The sequence below is a fragment of the Mastomys coucha genome, unplaced genomic scaffold, assembly GCF_008632895.1.
Source record: "Mastomys coucha isolate ucsf_1 unplaced genomic scaffold, UCSF_Mcou_1 pScaffold23, whole genome shotgun sequence".
NCBI classification, from domain to species: domain Eukaryota; kingdom Metazoa; phylum Chordata; class Mammalia; order Rodentia; family Muridae; genus Mastomys; species Mastomys coucha.
In genome coordinates this window covers 37000816-37019216 of record NW_022196906.1, presented here as the reverse complement: position 1 = coordinate 37019216, position 18401 = coordinate 37000816, and the positions used below count along the sequence as shown (strand labels likewise).

Here is an 18401-nt window from a genome sequence, read left to right as displayed (position 1 = left end):
TGTTTGTTTGTTTTTTTGAGACAGGGTTTCTCTGTATAGCCCTGGCTATCCTAGAACTCAACTTTGTAGACCAGGCTAGCCTTGAACTCAGAAATCCACCTGCCTCTGCCTCCCAAGCGCTGGGATCAAAGGCGTGTGCCACCACCGCCCGGCCTACTATGTATGTTTTGAGACTGAACTCAGATCTCATGCTTGGTGCCAGGTTCTTTTACCTCCAGGTCATCTCACCACATTCTCCTTAAAAAGAAAAATTCATGTGTTTAGTGTCTACTGTGTGCAGAAGTGGGAACACAGAGTTAAGAGTAGTTTTTTATTTAGGAAGTACTTTTGTTGAATAGAGTAGAATGGACTTATGTCCAAGATGTTTCACTGGATCTATGTTGTTTTATCCAGTGCTTGCCTGCCTTCCTTCCTTCCTTCCTTCTTCCCTTCCTTCCTTCCTTCCTTCCATCCTCTCTCCCTCTTTCCCTCCCTCCCTCCCTCTCTTTCTTTCTTCCTCCCTTCCTTCTTTCCTTCCTCCCTTCGTCTTCTGTGTCTGCGTTATCTTAATTTTCTACTGTAAGAATTTTATCTTTAAGTACTCCCCCTTCCCCACCTAGGAGGGCTGTGAGTGCTTCATTTTCTTTAAAGATTTCTTATGTCACCTGGGAATAGTGACACACACCTGTAATTTCAGCACTTAAGGCTGAGAATCACAAGCTACAAGTTTTCTCTGTAGCCTCTGCTGTCTTGGGCCTCACTCTGCAGACCAAGCTGGCCTCAAACTTAAAGAGATCCGTCTGCCTCCTAAGTGTGGGGACTGAAAGCCTGAGCCCACCACTGCCAGTCGAAACACTCTTAAATCATTGTAAGTGAGCAGCTAGCCACACTTACATCATGTTAATGGTTTGTGTCTGTTTCTTGGGCACACTATTTCGTATATTTTGGAATTTTTCTCAGGTTTGTTAATTTTTTTAAATATGCATTTTATTTATTTAGTGTTGAAGGAGAGTTTGTAACATGTGCCACATGTGTGAAGGTCAGAGAGCAATTAGCTTACTTACTGTTTGAGTCCTGGGGATTAAACTTGGGTTGTCAGTTTTGGTAGTAAGTACCCTTCCCTGCTGAGCTATCTTGCTAGCTGTTTAGTGTAGTTTCAACTTTAAAAAATTCCTGTTAAGGGGATAGAAAGGTAGCTTAGTGGTGAAGAAAGATGGCTTACCAGTTTTTTTTTTTGCAGAGAATCTGGGTTTGGTTCCTAGCATCCCCATGGTGGTTTATAACCACCCTTAACTCCAATCTCAGGGAAATTGATGCTTTCTTTTGACCTCCAAGGGAATCAGGCACACTTGTAAACATGTGTGCATGTATATGCAGGCAAACACACACACATACATACATTTAAAATGTTTAAAACAATTCTTGTTAAGCAGTAGTTAAAAATAAGAGTCTAGGGGTGGAGAGCTGGCTCGGGTTAAGAGCACTTGATGCTCTTATAGAGGACCCAGGTTCAGTTCCCAGAACCTACATCATAGTAGTTCTGTAACTCTAGTTCTGGGGATCTGATGCCCTTTTCTGGCCTCTGTAGGCATTAGGCACACATGTGGTACACAGATACAATGCAGGCAGAACATCCATACATATAAAATAAAATATTTAAAAACAGTCTAGAGCTAGCTATAAATTCTGAATTTACACGTCAGTTTCTGTCTGACTGTAGACAGGCCCCTTAATCTTTCTATGCAGTATTTTTTCAGCCACAAAATATGTATAATAATGGTGTTTGCTGCAAATCCAATGAGGTAATGGGTATAATGCAGCTACCGTGGTTATTAGCATGTGCTAAGCAGTGTTGGCTGCTATTCTTAGCATTTTCATTTTTCTGTCATTATTCAAATAACAGCACACTTGAGGTCATTGTTTCTGTGTTGTGATCAGTGGCACTTGCTTTGTCTTTTCACATCCTTTCCATTTTTACCTCCAGCCACATCTTAAATCTGGATTTGTGAGTTCTGAATCTCTGCAGTAGAGTCTCTTCTGTGTTCCTTCGGAAGCACCTGGGTATTGCCTACTAAATCCAGGGAGAGTAGGATCTGCATTTCAGGTCTATGATCCTTTTGCTTAGGCAAACTGATTCTTGTTTAGAGTCTACCAATCCCTCTTAGTGGTAGATGCCAAACCTAATAGACATGGCAAGTACATTTCCTAGTTAGTGACTGGAGGTTATAATCATGTCCTTTCTTGAAAGATGAGTCTGCTTTTCAGTGCTGAGGAACACTTACTGTGGTAGAATTGCTTTTTGCTTTCTTCCATCTTTGTCTAGAGTTGAATGCATGTTTATAAAGAAGAAGTTACTGTTCAGGTGGCAACATGATCCCTTTACATGTACAGCTGGTACACTGCCCACAGAGCACATATATATAAATTGAATTCTCCACTGGATTTTTAGGATTGGAAGAAGCAGATTCTGTTTGTAACCATTCTATATTGCTTATCTTTTCTTTGAAACTATGTAGAATTATATGAATACCTTTTAAGCCCCCCCCCCCCCCACACACACAGAGGAAGGGGAAGATAGAGAGAAATTCAGTATATGGTATTTTTCTTGAAAGAATTAAGAAACATCTGCTCTGATGGTTGCTCCATTAGAATTCTGCTTTCCAGCATTGATGGAAAAGTAAATCTTGTAATCGTAAGTTTGGCCAATCACAGTCTTCCAACCTTCCAGGGTGGAGTTGCAGCCCTCCCTCCCCAGACTGAATAGCTTTATCTAGCAGGGTATTGTGGCTTTGCTCGCGGAGCAGTACAAAGGCCACATTGACCGTAGCTACTGGGGAAACCCTTTTTCCTTCTCTGGCCTGTAAATACTGTTCTGTCTCTGTGAAAAGCCCTGACATCAGCTCCTGGAAAAATCCAAATACTTGTGTTGGAAGAGGGCAGAAGCACTTGCCTGGGCAGTGACTAATGGCTGTGCTGCAACTCTGAGTTCCAGATGTCTCTCAGCTGTGTTACACTTGAAGAATCTCTATTTTAAAAAAGAGTTAGAGCTTTAAGTTAAGCAGCTCCTACTAATTGCAAGTTGCTTTTTCTTTTTCTTGAATAAAATTCTGCCATTAGTGTAGAGGAGGCTGAGCCTAGCAAGGCAGAGGGATACATGCATTTGTGACTATCCTGGGATACATAATGTTTTAGGCCAGCCTGGGCTACAGAGAGAGACCTTATCTCAAAATACTTAAAGAGGTAATGGAGAATTCTTGTTTGAGGGGCTAAGCATTAACATTGTATACTTTGGGTGTTTTCTTTTTACCTGTTAAGTGCTTCTTAGTATTTGCTATTTGGGATGAAATACACTGTTACTTTAAGCACAAATTAAACTTGCCTTTCTTAGTGCTCAAATTTGTGGAATGTGAAGGTTTATTCATTGTTTTTTAATATATTAAAGACCAGAGAAACAGATGCCTTTTATTTTATTTAATTAAAATAACATTTATTCTTGTTTAGTTTTTATTAGTTGAAAATTCCGTGCATGTATATGAATGCATTTTCTGCATATCCACCCCCCACTTCCCTGTTTAATTTTTTTCTTTTTTCTTTTTTTTGGTTTTTCGAGACAGGGTTTCTCTGTGTAGCCCTGGCTGTCCTGGAACTCACTCTGTAGACCAGGCTGGCCTCAAACTCAGAAATCTGCCTGCCTCTGCCTCCCAAGTGCTGGGATTAAAGGCGTGCGCCACCACCTCCCTGCCCTGTTTAATTTTTTTAAAAAATGATTTATTTTTATTTTATGTGCATTGGTATTTTGCTTGCATGTATGTCTGTGTGAGGGTGCCAGTTTCCTTGGATTAGAGACAGTGGTGAGCTGCCATGTGGGTGCTGGAAATTGAACCGAGGTCCTCTGGAAGAACAGCCCATGCTCTTAACCACTGAGCCATTTCTCTAGCCCTCCTGTTTAATTTTTGAGGACAGAGTCCTGTTATATATAGCCAGGGCTGGTACTGAACTTTTGACAATGCTGTATCCTCAGTCTTTTGATTGCTGGGATTTTAGGTGTTTGTTACCATGCCTGACTAAAGTATTCTTTTAAACATAAATCAGGCCGGGCGGTGGTGGCTCACGCCTTTAATCCCAGCACTTGGGAGGCAGAGGCAGGTGGATTTCTGAGTTGGAGGCCAGCCTGGTCTACAGAGTGAGTTCCAGGATAGCCAGGGATATAAAGAGAAACCCTGTCTCGAAAAACCAAAAAACCAAAACAAAAAAACATAAATGAGATTATGATAAAAACTTTCTAGTTGTCTTACATTATGAATAATTTTTTTATATTATTGGTTTCTGTTTATCGTTAACGACATCTCAGTACTACTCTCTGGGCCATTCTCTATGCTCAGGCCACAGTGGACATGGTCATTTTCAAATACACTAAGTTGCTTATTCTTGCAGACCTTTATCTTAGTTTTATTTTCATTACCCACAACTACTTCTGTGGCCCCAGATCACCTCATGGCTTCCATTCTTACCTTACAGTGTCTTAAGTCATGCACCTTCAGATCTTTGAATAAACAGAAAGATTCCATTCATTCATGGTCATATCCCAGTGGATGAGGAAGAGGTGTGTCAGGAAGAGATGTGCCACACATCCTCTCAAGAGGAAGGAAGTTTCGTTCATGTGCATCTCCTGTGGAGTTTATTTTGTTTCTCTTTTCATTTCTTCTGTCTATGTAGTCAGCTCACTCACCAGAGAATGGCACTGCCATTAGGCCAAAAGGTTGTTGCTACATCTGGATCTGCTGCCCTTTGTCACTGGCCTTTGAGGATCATAGTAAACTATTGGATAAACTTCAAGTTCTTTCTAAGGAAGACTAAGATTTCCATGGTCAAGAAAAACTTATATCCTCTGTTCTCAAAGAAAATGTATTGAATGAATAAATTCATATAGAAAAGATAGGTCAAATTGTTAAGTGTGTTCTCATAACTATGCTGGTTAATTAGGCTGTAAAATCAAATACATGAAATATTCTTTTAAATAATTTAAAGTATGGGAAGAGATGCATTAACAGAATATAAAATTATTTTAAGTTAGTACATTGGTTTAATAATGTACTCCAGTAGAAGGAAGAGACAGTTGGAAACAACCGGGAAGGAAGAGACAGTGGGGACAACTGAGAAGGAAGAGACAGTGGGGACAACCGAGAAGGAAGAGACAGTGGGGACAACCGAGAAGGAAGAGACAGTGGGGACAACCGAGAAGGAAGAGACAGTGGGGACAACCGAGAAGCTCCAAAAAACCAAACCAAACTAAACCAAGAAAAACCAAAAGCAGTTAAAGGAATGTGGTAATGTATACCTGCAATTTGAAGATTGTGGAGGCTGAGGTAGGTGGGTCATGAATTTCACATTAACGTGGGCTACTGAGTAAATTCTCATCTTAAAAAAAAAGTTGATGACTCAGCGGGTAAGAGCACTGACTGCTCTTCTGAAGGTCCTGAGTTCGGATCCTAGCAACCACAAGGTGGCTCACAACCACCTGTAATAAGATCTGATGCCCTTTTCTGGTGCGTCTGAAGACAGCTACAGTATATTACTATAGCTGGGGCCAGAGCAAACGGGGCCATCCTGAGTTCAATTCCACATGATGGCTCATGGCCATCTGTACAGACACATAAAATAAATAAATAAATCTTAAAAAAAAAGGTGGCTTAAGACTAGCTCAGTGGTAGAGTACTTGCTCAGCATAGATGAGACCCCAGTGTTCAGTCTCTAAAGCCATAAAGTGGTTAAGGCAGAAGTCACAGATTACATGAGAGAGCAAAGCCCAGCTATGTGCTACCTTTAAGAAACATCTTTTTTTTTTTCTTTTTTTTTGAGGGTCTGTTCTTCTGGTTTATTGGTGTTAGGTATCAAACTCAGGACCTCACAGAGGTTAGGCATGTCCTCCATCAATGAGCCATACCTGTCCCTTAACATATGATTTAAAACATTGCTTTTTTAAAGAAACATCTTAAACTAGATATGTATGGTCTGAAGTAAAAGGACAAAAAGAGGCACAGCATGCTAACAGCAGTAAAAATAAACCCAAATGATGTGATACCATTATAACGTAGATTTGTGAACATAGAATATTACTTGCAGCCCTTCTCCCTGTGTGTTGAGGTGTATTCCTGTGACATAAGTGTACTGTGTATATGAAAGCTAATGGTCAACCCTGTGTGTCCTTCCTAAGGTGCCATCTACTTTGTCATTTATGGCAGGGTCTCTTATTGGCTGGAACTAGCCAAGTAGTCTAGGATTACTGAGTGCTGAGTCCCAGGAAACTGCCTTTTTTTGCCTCCCTACTGTTGGGATTACAAATGTGGGCCACCTTGACTTTGTCACCCAGGTCCTCATGCTTTTGTGGCAGGCAATTACTGAAGCATTAACTTCCTGCCGCCCTGCTCCTAACCATTTTTTTTTTTTTAAATGAAATAAGATAGAGTCTTTTGTAGCCACTTCTGGCCTAGAACTACAAAGATAGCCTTGAATTCCTGATCCTTCTGCTTTTGCCTTCTAAGTGTTGAGATTACTGATGTGAACTACTATGCTTGGTTTAAGAAAACCAATTCATGATTAAAAAAATCAATTTAAAAAGTAGTCCAGTTAAGTAATACATGAAGTGTCAGTTAATTGGAAAGGTAAGGTCAGACAGGATAATTTAGATAAACCATCTCAAAATTTAAAAATTAAGGTGGCGCACACCTTTAATCTCAGTGCGTGGGAGGCAGAAACAGGCAGATCACTGAATTCCAGGCCAGCCTGATCTATAGAAAAAAGCAACAAACAAAAAAACCCAAAAATCCAGATAAAAAATAATATTTAAAAATTAAAGTACAAAGAATGAAGACATATATCAGCGGTAGAATGCCTGCTTAGCTGGTAAAGGCTTATAAAGTTTTCAGGAACTTATTAAAAACAAAAGCAAATCTTCTCTCCATTTCTAACCTTTTATGCATCAAAGAATTTCAAAATTCATGAAAACTAAACAATATAAACTTAAGGACAAATAGATCCACAATCATTGTCAAGACTTCACATTACATGCTTTCACATTACATAATTATGATTTATAAAACCCCAAACCACATTTCATTTAAGCTGGCATCAAGCTATTCCTGATGTTCTTCCTATCCTTTTCATAGCTGTACAACTTGTTGTGATGTCACCTTTCATTCCAGTTATTTGTAATGCTTGACTTATCTCTACTCCTGATCCACCTAGCAGCTAGTCTAGCTAACTAGCTAAAGGTTTAGTATTTTAATTTCTTCAAAAGAAACAACTTGTGGGTTAGTAGTTTAATATTCTTTCAATAGTTGGCCAGAATAAGCACAGTAAGGGTGTAGAATTCTTAACACTATTTGCTAATTTGATCTATTTGTATTTTTTGGTAACACTTCAGCTAAGAGTGTAGTACGTCTTTTCAGTCTTTTACCTGCATGTGGAGCACTTATGAAGATAGACCATATTTCAGTGTAGAAGCACAGTAAAGTAAGTGGATGCAGGCTATATCGAGTATGCTGTCTGATCATAAGTAAGCTGTTAATGAATAAAAGAAAGACCTCAAATCTCCAAATGTTTAGAGATTAAGCAGCACAATTCTAAAATAATGCACAGGTCAAAGAAGACATGAAGAGGGAAATAAGAAGGGTTTTTTGGTTGAAGGAAAAAGTGAATACAGCACATCAGAATTTGGAGGTTAACACTGAAGTGTCACATAGACCTTTATGGACATTAAAGATGTATTAGAAACGAAGAGACTTCTGAAACCAATAGCATCAATTTCCATACTAAGAAACCAGAAAGAAAACTAGACAAAGAAGAGTAAACCAAATCCAAACTAAGCATAGAGGAAAAGTAATAATGATTGGAGCAGGGATTCATGAAGGAGACAACAGTTAAACAACAGAGTATTAACCCACAAGTTGTTTCTTTTGAAGAAACTAAAATACTAAACCTTTAGCTAGTTAGCTAGACTAGCTGCTAGGTGGATCAGGAGTAGAGATAAGTCAAGCATTACAAATAACTGGAATGAAAGGTGACATCACAACAAGTTGTACAGCTATGAAAAGGATAGGAAGAACATCAGGAATAGCTTGATGCCAGCTTAAATGAAATGTGGTTTGGGGTTTTATAAATCATAATTATGCAATGTGAAAGCATGTAACAATTATACTTCATAAAAAAAGCAGAAAACATCTATGTTTCATCTATATTTTTAATTCCCTGGTTTACAAAGTTGGCATAGAAAAATGTTGTTCTGTTTTCCAGTGTGCTAAGGAGGCTAGAGTACCATGTAGTGCCAGAAACAAAGAAGCACTCAGAATACAGAAGGGAGGGGCATGTCCCAGTAATATAAGTGCCAACCTGAAAGGGCTCTCAGTGGCTTAAGCTAGAGCAACGTGAACATGGAAATAAACATTGCAGTATTGGATTTTATCTCAGAGTATAAAGTAAACATACAGAGTCCTCATTTGGTAGATGGGAGAACACAGAAACACAGCTCTTCCAGAAAATTCCAGAGCATGTAGATTCCTCTTTGTTTGGGAAATGGAACTTAATGCCTTCAACTCCTAATAGGGGTTAGATTAAAAAAACAAGGCTTTAAAATTTTCAGATATTATTATTGTAATATGTGTATGTGGGGGGGGTGAGGGGGCGAGGGAGAGAGATGTGAATTAGCCATGGGGTCCTTAATGTGGATTCTTGGAATCAGACTCAAGCTGTCAGGCTTTTGCTGCAAGCTCCTCTACCTTCTGAGACACCTTACTGACCCAGGTTGAAGTTTTTATTTATTATTATTATTATTATTATTATTATTAATATATATATTTTTCTTTTTTTCGAGACAGGGTTTCTCTGTGTAGCCCTGGCTGTCCTGGAACTCTGTAGACCAGGCTGGCCTCGAACTCAGAAATCCGCCTGCCTCTGTCTCCCAAGTGCTGGGATTAAAGGCGTGCGTCACCACCGCTCGGCTCAGGTTGAAGTTTTTAATGATTTTTATTTTATTTTATTTTATTTTATTTTATTTTAAACCCTGGCTATCCTGGAATTTGCTCTGTAGAGCAAGCTGGCCTTGAAATTCACAGATACCTGCATGCCTCTGCCTCCCAAGAGCAGGGATTAAAGGCATATGCTGCTACTACTAGGTTAGGATTTGTGTTTTTAAAGCATAAAATATGGTAGACTAAAAGCAGTAGCCTTACAGAGAGAGGCCTCTACGATATCACCTTAACATCGTGACCAAAGCTAGCATAACTGTTCATAGACATAATGTGTTGGTAGCCTGTACCTCTTAGGAGGTAAGGAAATGGTGATGAAATGGATGTTTCTCTTTTTCAACTTCCACAAACACCAGTACGTAGATGGTAACTGATTTTTAGTGGCAGTCCAGAGGCAGTTCAGCATAGGGTATCTCTCTGCAGAGTGCTAGAAGAGTGGGCTGTCCACGTGTAAACAGATACACATTTGTTCATAATGTCTCCTGCAAAAATCTATAAACACACTACATCTAAAAGTAAAACAAAATTATCGAGCTATCAGAAAAAAATATAAAGAAAGCCTTTGTGACTTTGGGTTAAGTAAAGATTTCTTGGAATTTAACAAAATGTATAAAGACCCAGCTTCTAAGTTGGGGCATGTTCAGAGAGACAGGGTTTAGGAGTTCTGTCTGTCTTTGAGGCACACATTCAACCGACAAATGTAATGACTTCTTAAACTTTGTATCATTTCAAACCTTTAGTTCAGTCAAATCAAGACTCTGCACCTAATTCTTTGCACAGATTTCATAAGAAACGTTATCATTTACTCTCCTGATATATTGATAGTAAATTGCACTTTGATCTGACAGTGTCCCATGTTACAGCTCTTTGTTACTTATCAGTTTGTGTATCATCTAACTTGTGACTGCTGTTGTTTGTTTTGCTTAAAACAAATGGGGAGTATTTCACACCCATATACAGTCACTTGGGCAGCAAGTAATGCTATCTGGTCATTTGTCTTATAAGAGCTATTGTTAGAAAAGTTCCTGCTGCTGTCCCCTTCCACAAAGGTTAGACACAAATGGCTGCATAGGATTAATGCAGCCTGCCAGAGGAGCCCATGTCCTTCCTTTTCTGTTTATTTAGTACTCATACTGACTGCCTTTATCTCTAGTTTAAACTCCCATGTGGGTTCCTTCCTGTTAATGAGTTCATCCTAAAACTTCAAGGGGGAGTTTAGGCCTGGAGTTTTAAGTATTTGTAATAGTGTTGTCCCTAGGGTTCAGTCCCTAGTAATGAAAAAAAAAAGTAGTTAGAGCTCTCTTTTTCAGAGTTTTATTTATTTGGAAGCTCTGTCTGAAAAAAAGCCAAACCATTCTTATGTCTGGGGAGCTTAGAGTCCTCTCCCGACTCTTCATCCATGGTAGACTTCTTATGAGCCCCGAGGGTTTACATAGCATAGGCTAAAACCAGTGCTGTAATGAAATGTTTAATGGTGTAAAATATGTTAACGTCCTATTTGTTTGTTTGTTTAGAGAAAGAGTCAGCCAGTGGTTCCCGGGCTGGTCTTATATTCCTTGGGTTCAACTCATCCAAGCCAGCCTCCCAATGAGCTGGGATTACAGTGGCATGTGTGCCACACCCAGCTTGATGAAAGTTACCAGGTGACCATGTGTAGTTGCTTTAATTTTCATAAAAGTACTTTTGTACTGTGTTTGAAGTCCATATATAGAGAAAAAGAAATTTCATGGTGTTACAGAGTAGAAAGGCTTCTCTCGCCTCATGAGAGACTCTATGTTTGGGAAGGAGGCAGTCTCATTCCTCAGTGACTTGGGACTAAGAGTCTCTTGATTGCTATTTGCTATTAGTATGTAATGTAGTAATTTGTTTAGTTATGTTAGCTTACATAGTCTTATGTATAGAGTGTATTAGAATAAGCTCCTTTTTTTTTTTTTGTAGTTAAGAAAGAGAAAATAAAAGTAGTGGTCTCTGCATTTCAAATGCATCTTGTTTTGGATGTTTTGTTTTTGTTGTTTTGCTACAGAATCACTCTGCAGTCTTTGTGGTCAGAAAACTTACTGTAGGCCCGGGCTGGCCTTAGACTGCGTAAACCCTCTACCTCAGGCCCAGAGTGCTGAGATGAGAGGCATGAGACATGCCTGCTGAACTGAGGTTTGCCGGCAGCAGTTCACAGTTCTGGGATGCTGTAAGAGGAATATTGGAATTATTAAAACATTTTTCCTTGCATGCCACTAATTTAGTGCCGTGTAGAATCATTATTACTGATGACAGCATATTTTAGTATGTTTTGTATTTTTAAGTCTCCTTCCCCTACTTTTAATTTCTCTGTTGAGAGTAAAACAAAACCATACATATCTGGGGAGATAGCTTTTGTGAGTAGAAGGACTGGAACCCCAATTACCAGAATAAGATAAAAAGCCAAGTAGGCATAGAGTCACCTGTATCCCTGATTTCCAAAGGCAGAGACAAAGGATCCCCCAACTAAGCTGGTCAGCTAGACTAACTGGAACTGGGGAAAGACACTGTCTCAGTACATAAAGTAGAGAGTAATTGAGGTACCCAGAGTGTGCTTGTGCTCTGTGTGTGTGTGTGTGTGTGTTCATGTAGATGGAGAAATTAAACAAATAACTTTGTAGGAACAAGTATGAAACAGTTTTACAATGATAATTTTCTTATATTTCTCATAATATAAGAAACTTTGTCCATTTCCCATAAAATTAAGAGGATCTCCCCATTGATATTTTGAAAGTCTGAGACATTTGCATTTCACAGAAAAACGTGGTTTTCTGACAAAGTCATTAAATTCTGACTGAGAACTTATTAACATTTGATACTAGACTCAAAGACAAATCTCTTAGTACAAAACCAACACTTTTAAATGTATTTCAATGAAAAATAGTTTTCTTAGTAGAAAATAATAAAGTGCTTTCTCTGGATTTGGGAAGCATATTTGTAAAAGATGCAATTAAGCTGAAGAAATGGCTCATTGAGAGTGTTCTGAGTTCAGATCCTAGCAATTAAGTAAAAGTACAGGCATGGTCAGCACACCTGTATCACTGTCTATATCGGATTAGGGAAGAGACAAGAAAATCACTGGGGGGCCTGGTAGCTGCCAGCCTAGCTCAGGATCCACGAAAGGTCCAATCTCAGAATCATGGAGCAGGACCCCTGATGTCCTCATCCCCAGCGCTGTGCACAGGCACCCACACACAGTCTTGTACACACCTGCCCTCATTTTAATTGTAATATAATATTCTCATAGCCTCTTAAATTTCATGTATTTATAAAAATATACTTAACCACCTAAGGTAAAACTAAATTAAAGGGTATGTAGGCAAACGTCTTATCTATAATGTATTTCTTTTGTAATTAAAAAATGTAAGTATAAACATGGAATCTGTACAATCTTTATTCCATTAGGGTTCTACTTACAGAGTTCTACCTACAAAAAGGGTTTTATTTTTCCATAATATATAGATAGATTCACATTGCTTTAATTCCCGGAAATTGCAAATTTCTTTAGAACACATGGTAATGGAGCTTGTAATTTCCTGGCTCCCTGGGTTCCTTTCCTGGGAGTTTTAGTCAAGTCTTTGTCTTGTGTAGGGATGGTGCAGTTAACCAGCTGGGTATTCAAGAGGTAAGTGCAAGCTAAGTGCAAGGCCAGATGTATGGGGATCTTTCAGTGCTCTGTGATTTGAAAAGGAGTCTAGATAAACTGCTTTTCTGTCTCCTAAGACTTCAGAAGAAAAGGTTCCTCCCTTCCCTGTGATTCTTTTGGTACTTAGAAGAATAAAGGTAAACCTGTGGTTTTAGGGTTTCTGTTGCTTTTGTGAAGTATCATGACCATAAACAACTTGGAGAGGAAAGGGTTTATTTCAGCTTCGAGTTCCACATCATAGAAGTCTGTCATTGGCAATGGTCAGGGCAGGAACTCAGAGTGTGAAGGCAGCTGTGCAGAGGCCATGATGGAGTGCTGCCCTCATGGTTTGCTCAGTCTTGTTTCTTAAAGAACACAGGACCATTCACCTTGTTTGCTATAAATAGAATTTGGTAATTAGAGAAAAACTGCTGTGATTTTAGAAATTGTAAGTTTCTTGGAGCTGGAGAGATGGCTCTGTTTAAGAGTGCTGGCTGCTCTTCCAGAGGGCCTGGGCTCAATTCCCAGCACCCACGTGGCAGCTCTTGTCAGTAACTCCAGTTCCAGTGGATCTGACACATTCACACCGACACACCTGTAGGCAAAACACCAATGCATGTAAGATGAAAATGAATGACTTAAAAAAATTTAAAAAGAATGTGTGAGTTTCTCTCTGTACTATGTGACTGTGAGGAAGCAGATGGTGAGGTCACCCTGTGGTTGCCTTTGCTCTTCTGCTCCTCACTTCATTTCTGTCCACTTCCATCATTTCCATTTTCTTGTAAGAGAAATCAATCCAGGAATCATAAGAGTCATGCTGCTGGAAAGTTCTAGAATTCTTTGCTGGGGTCCCCTGAATGCTGCAGATCCTGACAATAAGCATTGCTCGGGGTGACTGTGGTTGATAGGGGAAAAACAAAGGGTATATTTTGCCTTGTTTTGTTCTTCTGGGATTCTGTAATTCAGAGAACCAAAGGGTTTCCTTTGGTTGATAGACTGCAGGCATTGTGCTTAGCAGGCAGTCCTTTCAGAGTCCGTCTCTGCTAGTTTATATTCATTGATAATGAAAAAGCTGATTACAGTTCTTCTTCTTCCCACAAAAGGATTATCAGGTAACACAAAGAACATTTCTCCTGGGCTGTCTTTTGGTATTACCTGTTTTCTAGAAGAGCACTTACCACTGTCTTTCATGTTATCATATCATCCCTTATCATGGAAGTTTATAGATGCTTTGGCTTTTTCTGTGTTTCAGTTTGATTTAAATAAGAGTTAAAGTAAATTTGTAATTAAACTTGTCTATTAGGGTTTATTTGGCAGTCAAATTGCCTGTATGGAAAATGGCTTTCCATTATTCATGTAGCATCTAGTTCTCACCAGGAAGCCTCTCAGGCTTGGGGTGGTCATGTAGGCCTTTTATCCCAGCACCAAAGCAAAGAATGATGGGTTTGAAGATAGCCTGACTTTGTAAGGAGACCCTTGTCTCAGCTCCCTCCATCCCCAGATAAACACCAAACAGAAAAGTCAAGTCCACCCCTTCTACCTCCCCTTCTCTTCTTTTTTTTCTTTTCTTTTTTTTTTAATTGCACATCACTCCTTTATTATACTGATCTGGGAAGAGACTTAGTTGTTATGCCCAAATGAGTCTTGAACCCACATGGTAGGATCAAGCAGCTAGAACATGATTCAGACAGTGAAAAACAAAAACTTGGACATGATCAAGGGGCACTTCACCTCTACAAAACAAGGCAAGGGATCCAAACACAGCAAGAGGGACAAGGAGTTTATCCCATCTGATATCAGGAATGGCTTGTTTTCTGGTGACCACAAGGAACTGTTTCAACTAGCAACCTCAGAGTTAGTTCTGTGTGCTGATATATGTATATATACTTTATTTTTGTAAAAGTAAATGTAAACATAGATTTGACAAGATTGATCCCAACCTTCTAGGGCCAGCAGCTCCTTTAAGGTTAGAGAGAAAGTAGGGTTAAGATCACTCTCCACTGGAATGACTATGCCCCAGTTACCTAACTGCAGGAAGAGTACAGGACAGGTTCCAGGGACAAAACTGGATTGCAGCTTCTCCTCACTGATCATATCACAGTACAGTTCTCCCTGACTTCTTCCTAAGCAGACCCTTAGTAAACAACTAAAAAACTATAATCTATCTCTCAACTCTTCTGGTACAGGGAGCTGTCCCTGGATGTGGACCAAGAACCTGCACCCCCAGAGGTGTTACTCTGACTAGATTCTATGAAGGGAGTGGGTGCAGGGGATAAAATACTAAAATGAAGATGGGAGCCGCAGGTCCTCCTCATCTGCAACTACAACTTAAACCTAAGATCCTAAAGATGTAGTCAGCGTGGCAGGTGCTAGGGAGGGTACAGGAGGCAGGAATTGGCAGGGAAGGTGTCGGGGTAGGAGGTGTCTGCCTCCTTGCCTTTACTTCTTCACCTTTCCCTGAGCAGCCAGCCACAGCTTCCATGGCTTTACGCACAGTCTCCTCATCTCCCAGAACCTGCATGGGCTTGATGGGCTTCAAGTTCTTGTCCAATTTATAGACGATGGGAATGCCCGTGGGAAGGTTCAGCTCTATGATGGCCTCTTCTGAGAGACCCTCCAGATGCTTGACGATGCCCTGAAGGCTGTTGCCATGGGCAGCACTCAAGACCCTTTTCCCCTCCTTGATCTGGGGAACAATTTCTTCATTACAGAAGGGCAGTGCTCTGGCAATAGTGCCCTTCAGGCTCTCATAGGAGGGAAGCTGGTCCTCAGTAAGGTCTGCATACCTGTGATCCTTGCTGATGTTGCTGTAGAAGGGATGGTCAGGCTTCATGGGAGGAGGTGGACCATCGTAAGATCATCCCCAGATCTTTACCTGTGCTTCATCATGCTTAGCAGCAGTTTCTGCTTTATTAAGACCTGTTAGACCCCCATAGTGTCACTCATTGAGGCGCCAAGTCCTGACCACTGGCAACCACATCTGGTCAATTGCATCCAGGACTGTCCAGAGGGTCCGGATTGCTCTCTTCTGCACAGAGGTGAAGCAGATGCCAAATTCATAGCCAGCATCTCGCACTGCCTGCCCGCCATGCTTCGCCTCCTCGTGGCCCACCGGGCTCAGGTCGGTGCTGTACCACCCGCTGAATAGGCTCTCTGGGTTCCAGGCACTCTCGCCATGCTGGATCAAGACCAGCTTGTAGGTAGCCATGGCTATGGGCAGAGAATGCGGCAGCAACTGAGGATCGCTGAGATTGTCTCTCTACCCCCTCTTTTCTTAAGACAGGGTCTTAACTCTGTAGCCCAGGCTGGCCCAGGACTTGTTTTATGGTCCCCAGTAGCCTTGTACTTGGAAACTTCCTGGCTCTTCATCCCAGACTGAAGAAGGGCTTGTGTCATTTGATCAGCTACAATACTTAAAAAAGGACAACCGGAAGACAACACCAGGGAACCCCAGAAGAACAAAGCAAAGCATATGTACACTTTGTTTTCTACTTGAGGAACATATTTGTAGTAGCTGGTAATACTCTGAAGGTATTTTTTTTCAGAGTTTCTGTTATGAAAGCTAAAAATAAATGAAAATGAGCTTTAAAGAGCAGAGCAAAACCTCTGACCCCATTGTTGTCTTGCTTTGGGAAAATTAGCATAAGGTTGTAATGCCTTTTGGTTTAGCATAGTCAGTAGCTGTAATAACAGACTTTACAAGTTAAATTAATATGAATATCTGTTTTTGTTTTCCCTTTGTTTCAGGTTTCCCCTCAAAAAACCTATAAGGTAAGTTGTTCAGTTGCTTTTATATGGAAGTTGGAGTTAAACTTTAATTAGAAGCATTCCTTTGAAATTACGGGGATTTTTGTGGTTTTTGAGAGTGTGGATTTAAGTAGTACAAACTTTCATAATGCTTCACAGATTTCAAATACAACAGGTGTTGCATATTTTTTCTGGAACACAGCCTTGTTTGATAATATTTTCAATGTTTTTAATGTAAGCATTTAAAAAGTTTATTCAAATTGACACTTTAAGGTCACTCCCTATGAAGAAATTTAATTTTAAAATCTGTGACTGTTTTGAATTGTGAGTTGCTTGGGGAGGTTCAAATGGATTGCTAGTTTGGATATGTGTTGTCACGTGACTATCTGTTGTCTCCTTTAAATGAACTTTGTGCAGATTTAGTCTTAGTTATTTTAAGATAATAAAGGAAAAAAAAAGTATACAAAGTATTTAGGTTTTTTTATACCTGTCTGTCACACACAGTTTGAGAGTCCCTAACACTCATGTCTTAACATCTTTTGTTCTCTCTCCTTAATTATCATAAATATTATTTAAAACGCTGAGATACCATTCCTAATAACTCTAGCCTTTCAGTTAGCTAGAAGTGTATGTATCACAGCTTCTTTCTTCTTTTTAAATCTCCCAACCATCATCTGATACTTGCAATTGATTAAATCATAGTAAAAAACAATAATTCAGCTGTCATTTTGGGCTCAGAGGTGGCTGGCTAAGGCTTCAACTCTAGGAAGGTGATGGCGAGTCTTGCCTATATAGGTTTGCTTTTATAACTTGTTTTTATATATGTTATATTTCTGTAGTGATTTCAGTTTGACTGTAGTGTATATAATGTCAGGGAGTATGTTGAATTCTTTGGGGCACTGTCTTCTTATTGTTAGATGGAACTTTAAAATCAGTAAACTGTAGGCAGTTATTTTAAGAATAAAATTAACTTTAATATTAGTAAATTTTATTACTTGTTCTTGGTTCTTTTATAACCAAGAACATAGACTGTATAGTATATATGGCATAAGATGAATTTTAATACTCTTTGAAAAAAATAGAGGCTTATTTCCTATTTTTGTTTTTGTTTTTGTCTCTTTGGTTCCTGGAGACATGGCTCAGTGGTTAAGAGTGTGCTGCTCTTGCAGAGGAGCAGAGTTTGCTCTCTGTAATGAACGTTTGGACAGTTCACAGTCTCCTGTAACACTAATTACAGGGGGCTTTATACTGTCTGACCTTCATGGGTACCTGCACACACAGGTACACACACACACACACACACACACACACCCCACTGTAAACAAGTCCATTTGTGTAATTTTTATATGAGGTTTTACTGTTATGCTTTTTTAATAGTAAATATTTGATTGTTTTAACTTAGGCATGGAAGTATTTTGAACCGAGAGTCACCAACAGATAAGAAACAGAAAGTCGAACGCAGTTCATCACATGATTTTGACCCCACAGGTAAAATTTTCTTGTTCTTCCAAAGAATGTTTTGTGAATAGTGAAGTTCAGAATCATAGAACTTGTGTGAATAGAGACACTCAAGCGTGGTAATGAGTGCATACGTAATACAGCATTGTAGATGCCATAGTGAAGCATCACTGTAGGACTTGTGAGAGTTGGAGAAATAGAGATGTCTTGATTGGAGATTGAAGGTTCACTGAGGTCTTAGAATCAAGATGAATCATGGTGCAAGTACTAGTGTGTCATTAAATGAAAGATATTGACCACTGGGAACTTCTGTATTCACTTAAAACTCAGCTCAGCTGTGAATGTTGTGAATTGATTAGCTGCAGTGCAACTTAAAAAATTTATGCCTACTTTATTTGAATAAACAAACTTAAACTTCCCTACCCACCTTCCTTTTTTTTTTTTTTTTTAAATGGGGGATGGGACAGAGTCTTCCTGTGCAGCTCAGCCTGGTCTCCTGCTTCAGCCTCTCAAGTGCTGGGATTGTAGACCCGTGCTACAGTACTTAGCAGAGA

General features: G+C 39.7%; 1 protein-coding gene and 1 pseudogene across 6 annotated transcripts in view; one reads left to right on the top strand and one right to left on the bottom strand.

Moving 5' to 3' along the window:
* Arhgef12 (Rho guanine nucleotide exchange factor 12) overlaps window positions 1-18401 on the top strand; it is a 142529-nt gene that overhangs the window by 45117 nt on the left and 79011 nt on the right. For 3 of the 6 annotated variants that reach the window (XM_031344555.1, XM_031344553.1, XM_031344556.1), the window contains exons 2-3: window positions 16390-16413; window positions 17792-17877. In XM_031344555.1, the coding sequence (XP_031200415.1) occupies window positions 16390-16413; window positions 17792-17877 (110 nt within the window). Of the gene's footprint in view, window positions 1-10409; window positions 10646-11046; window positions 11188-16389; window positions 16414-17791; window positions 17878-18401 lie in introns of those variants that run through there. The other 3 variants (XM_031344551.1, XM_031344552.1, XM_031344554.1) reach the window with 3 other exon arrangements.
* On the bottom strand, window positions 15082-15865 carry LOC116072953 (annotated as a pseudogene).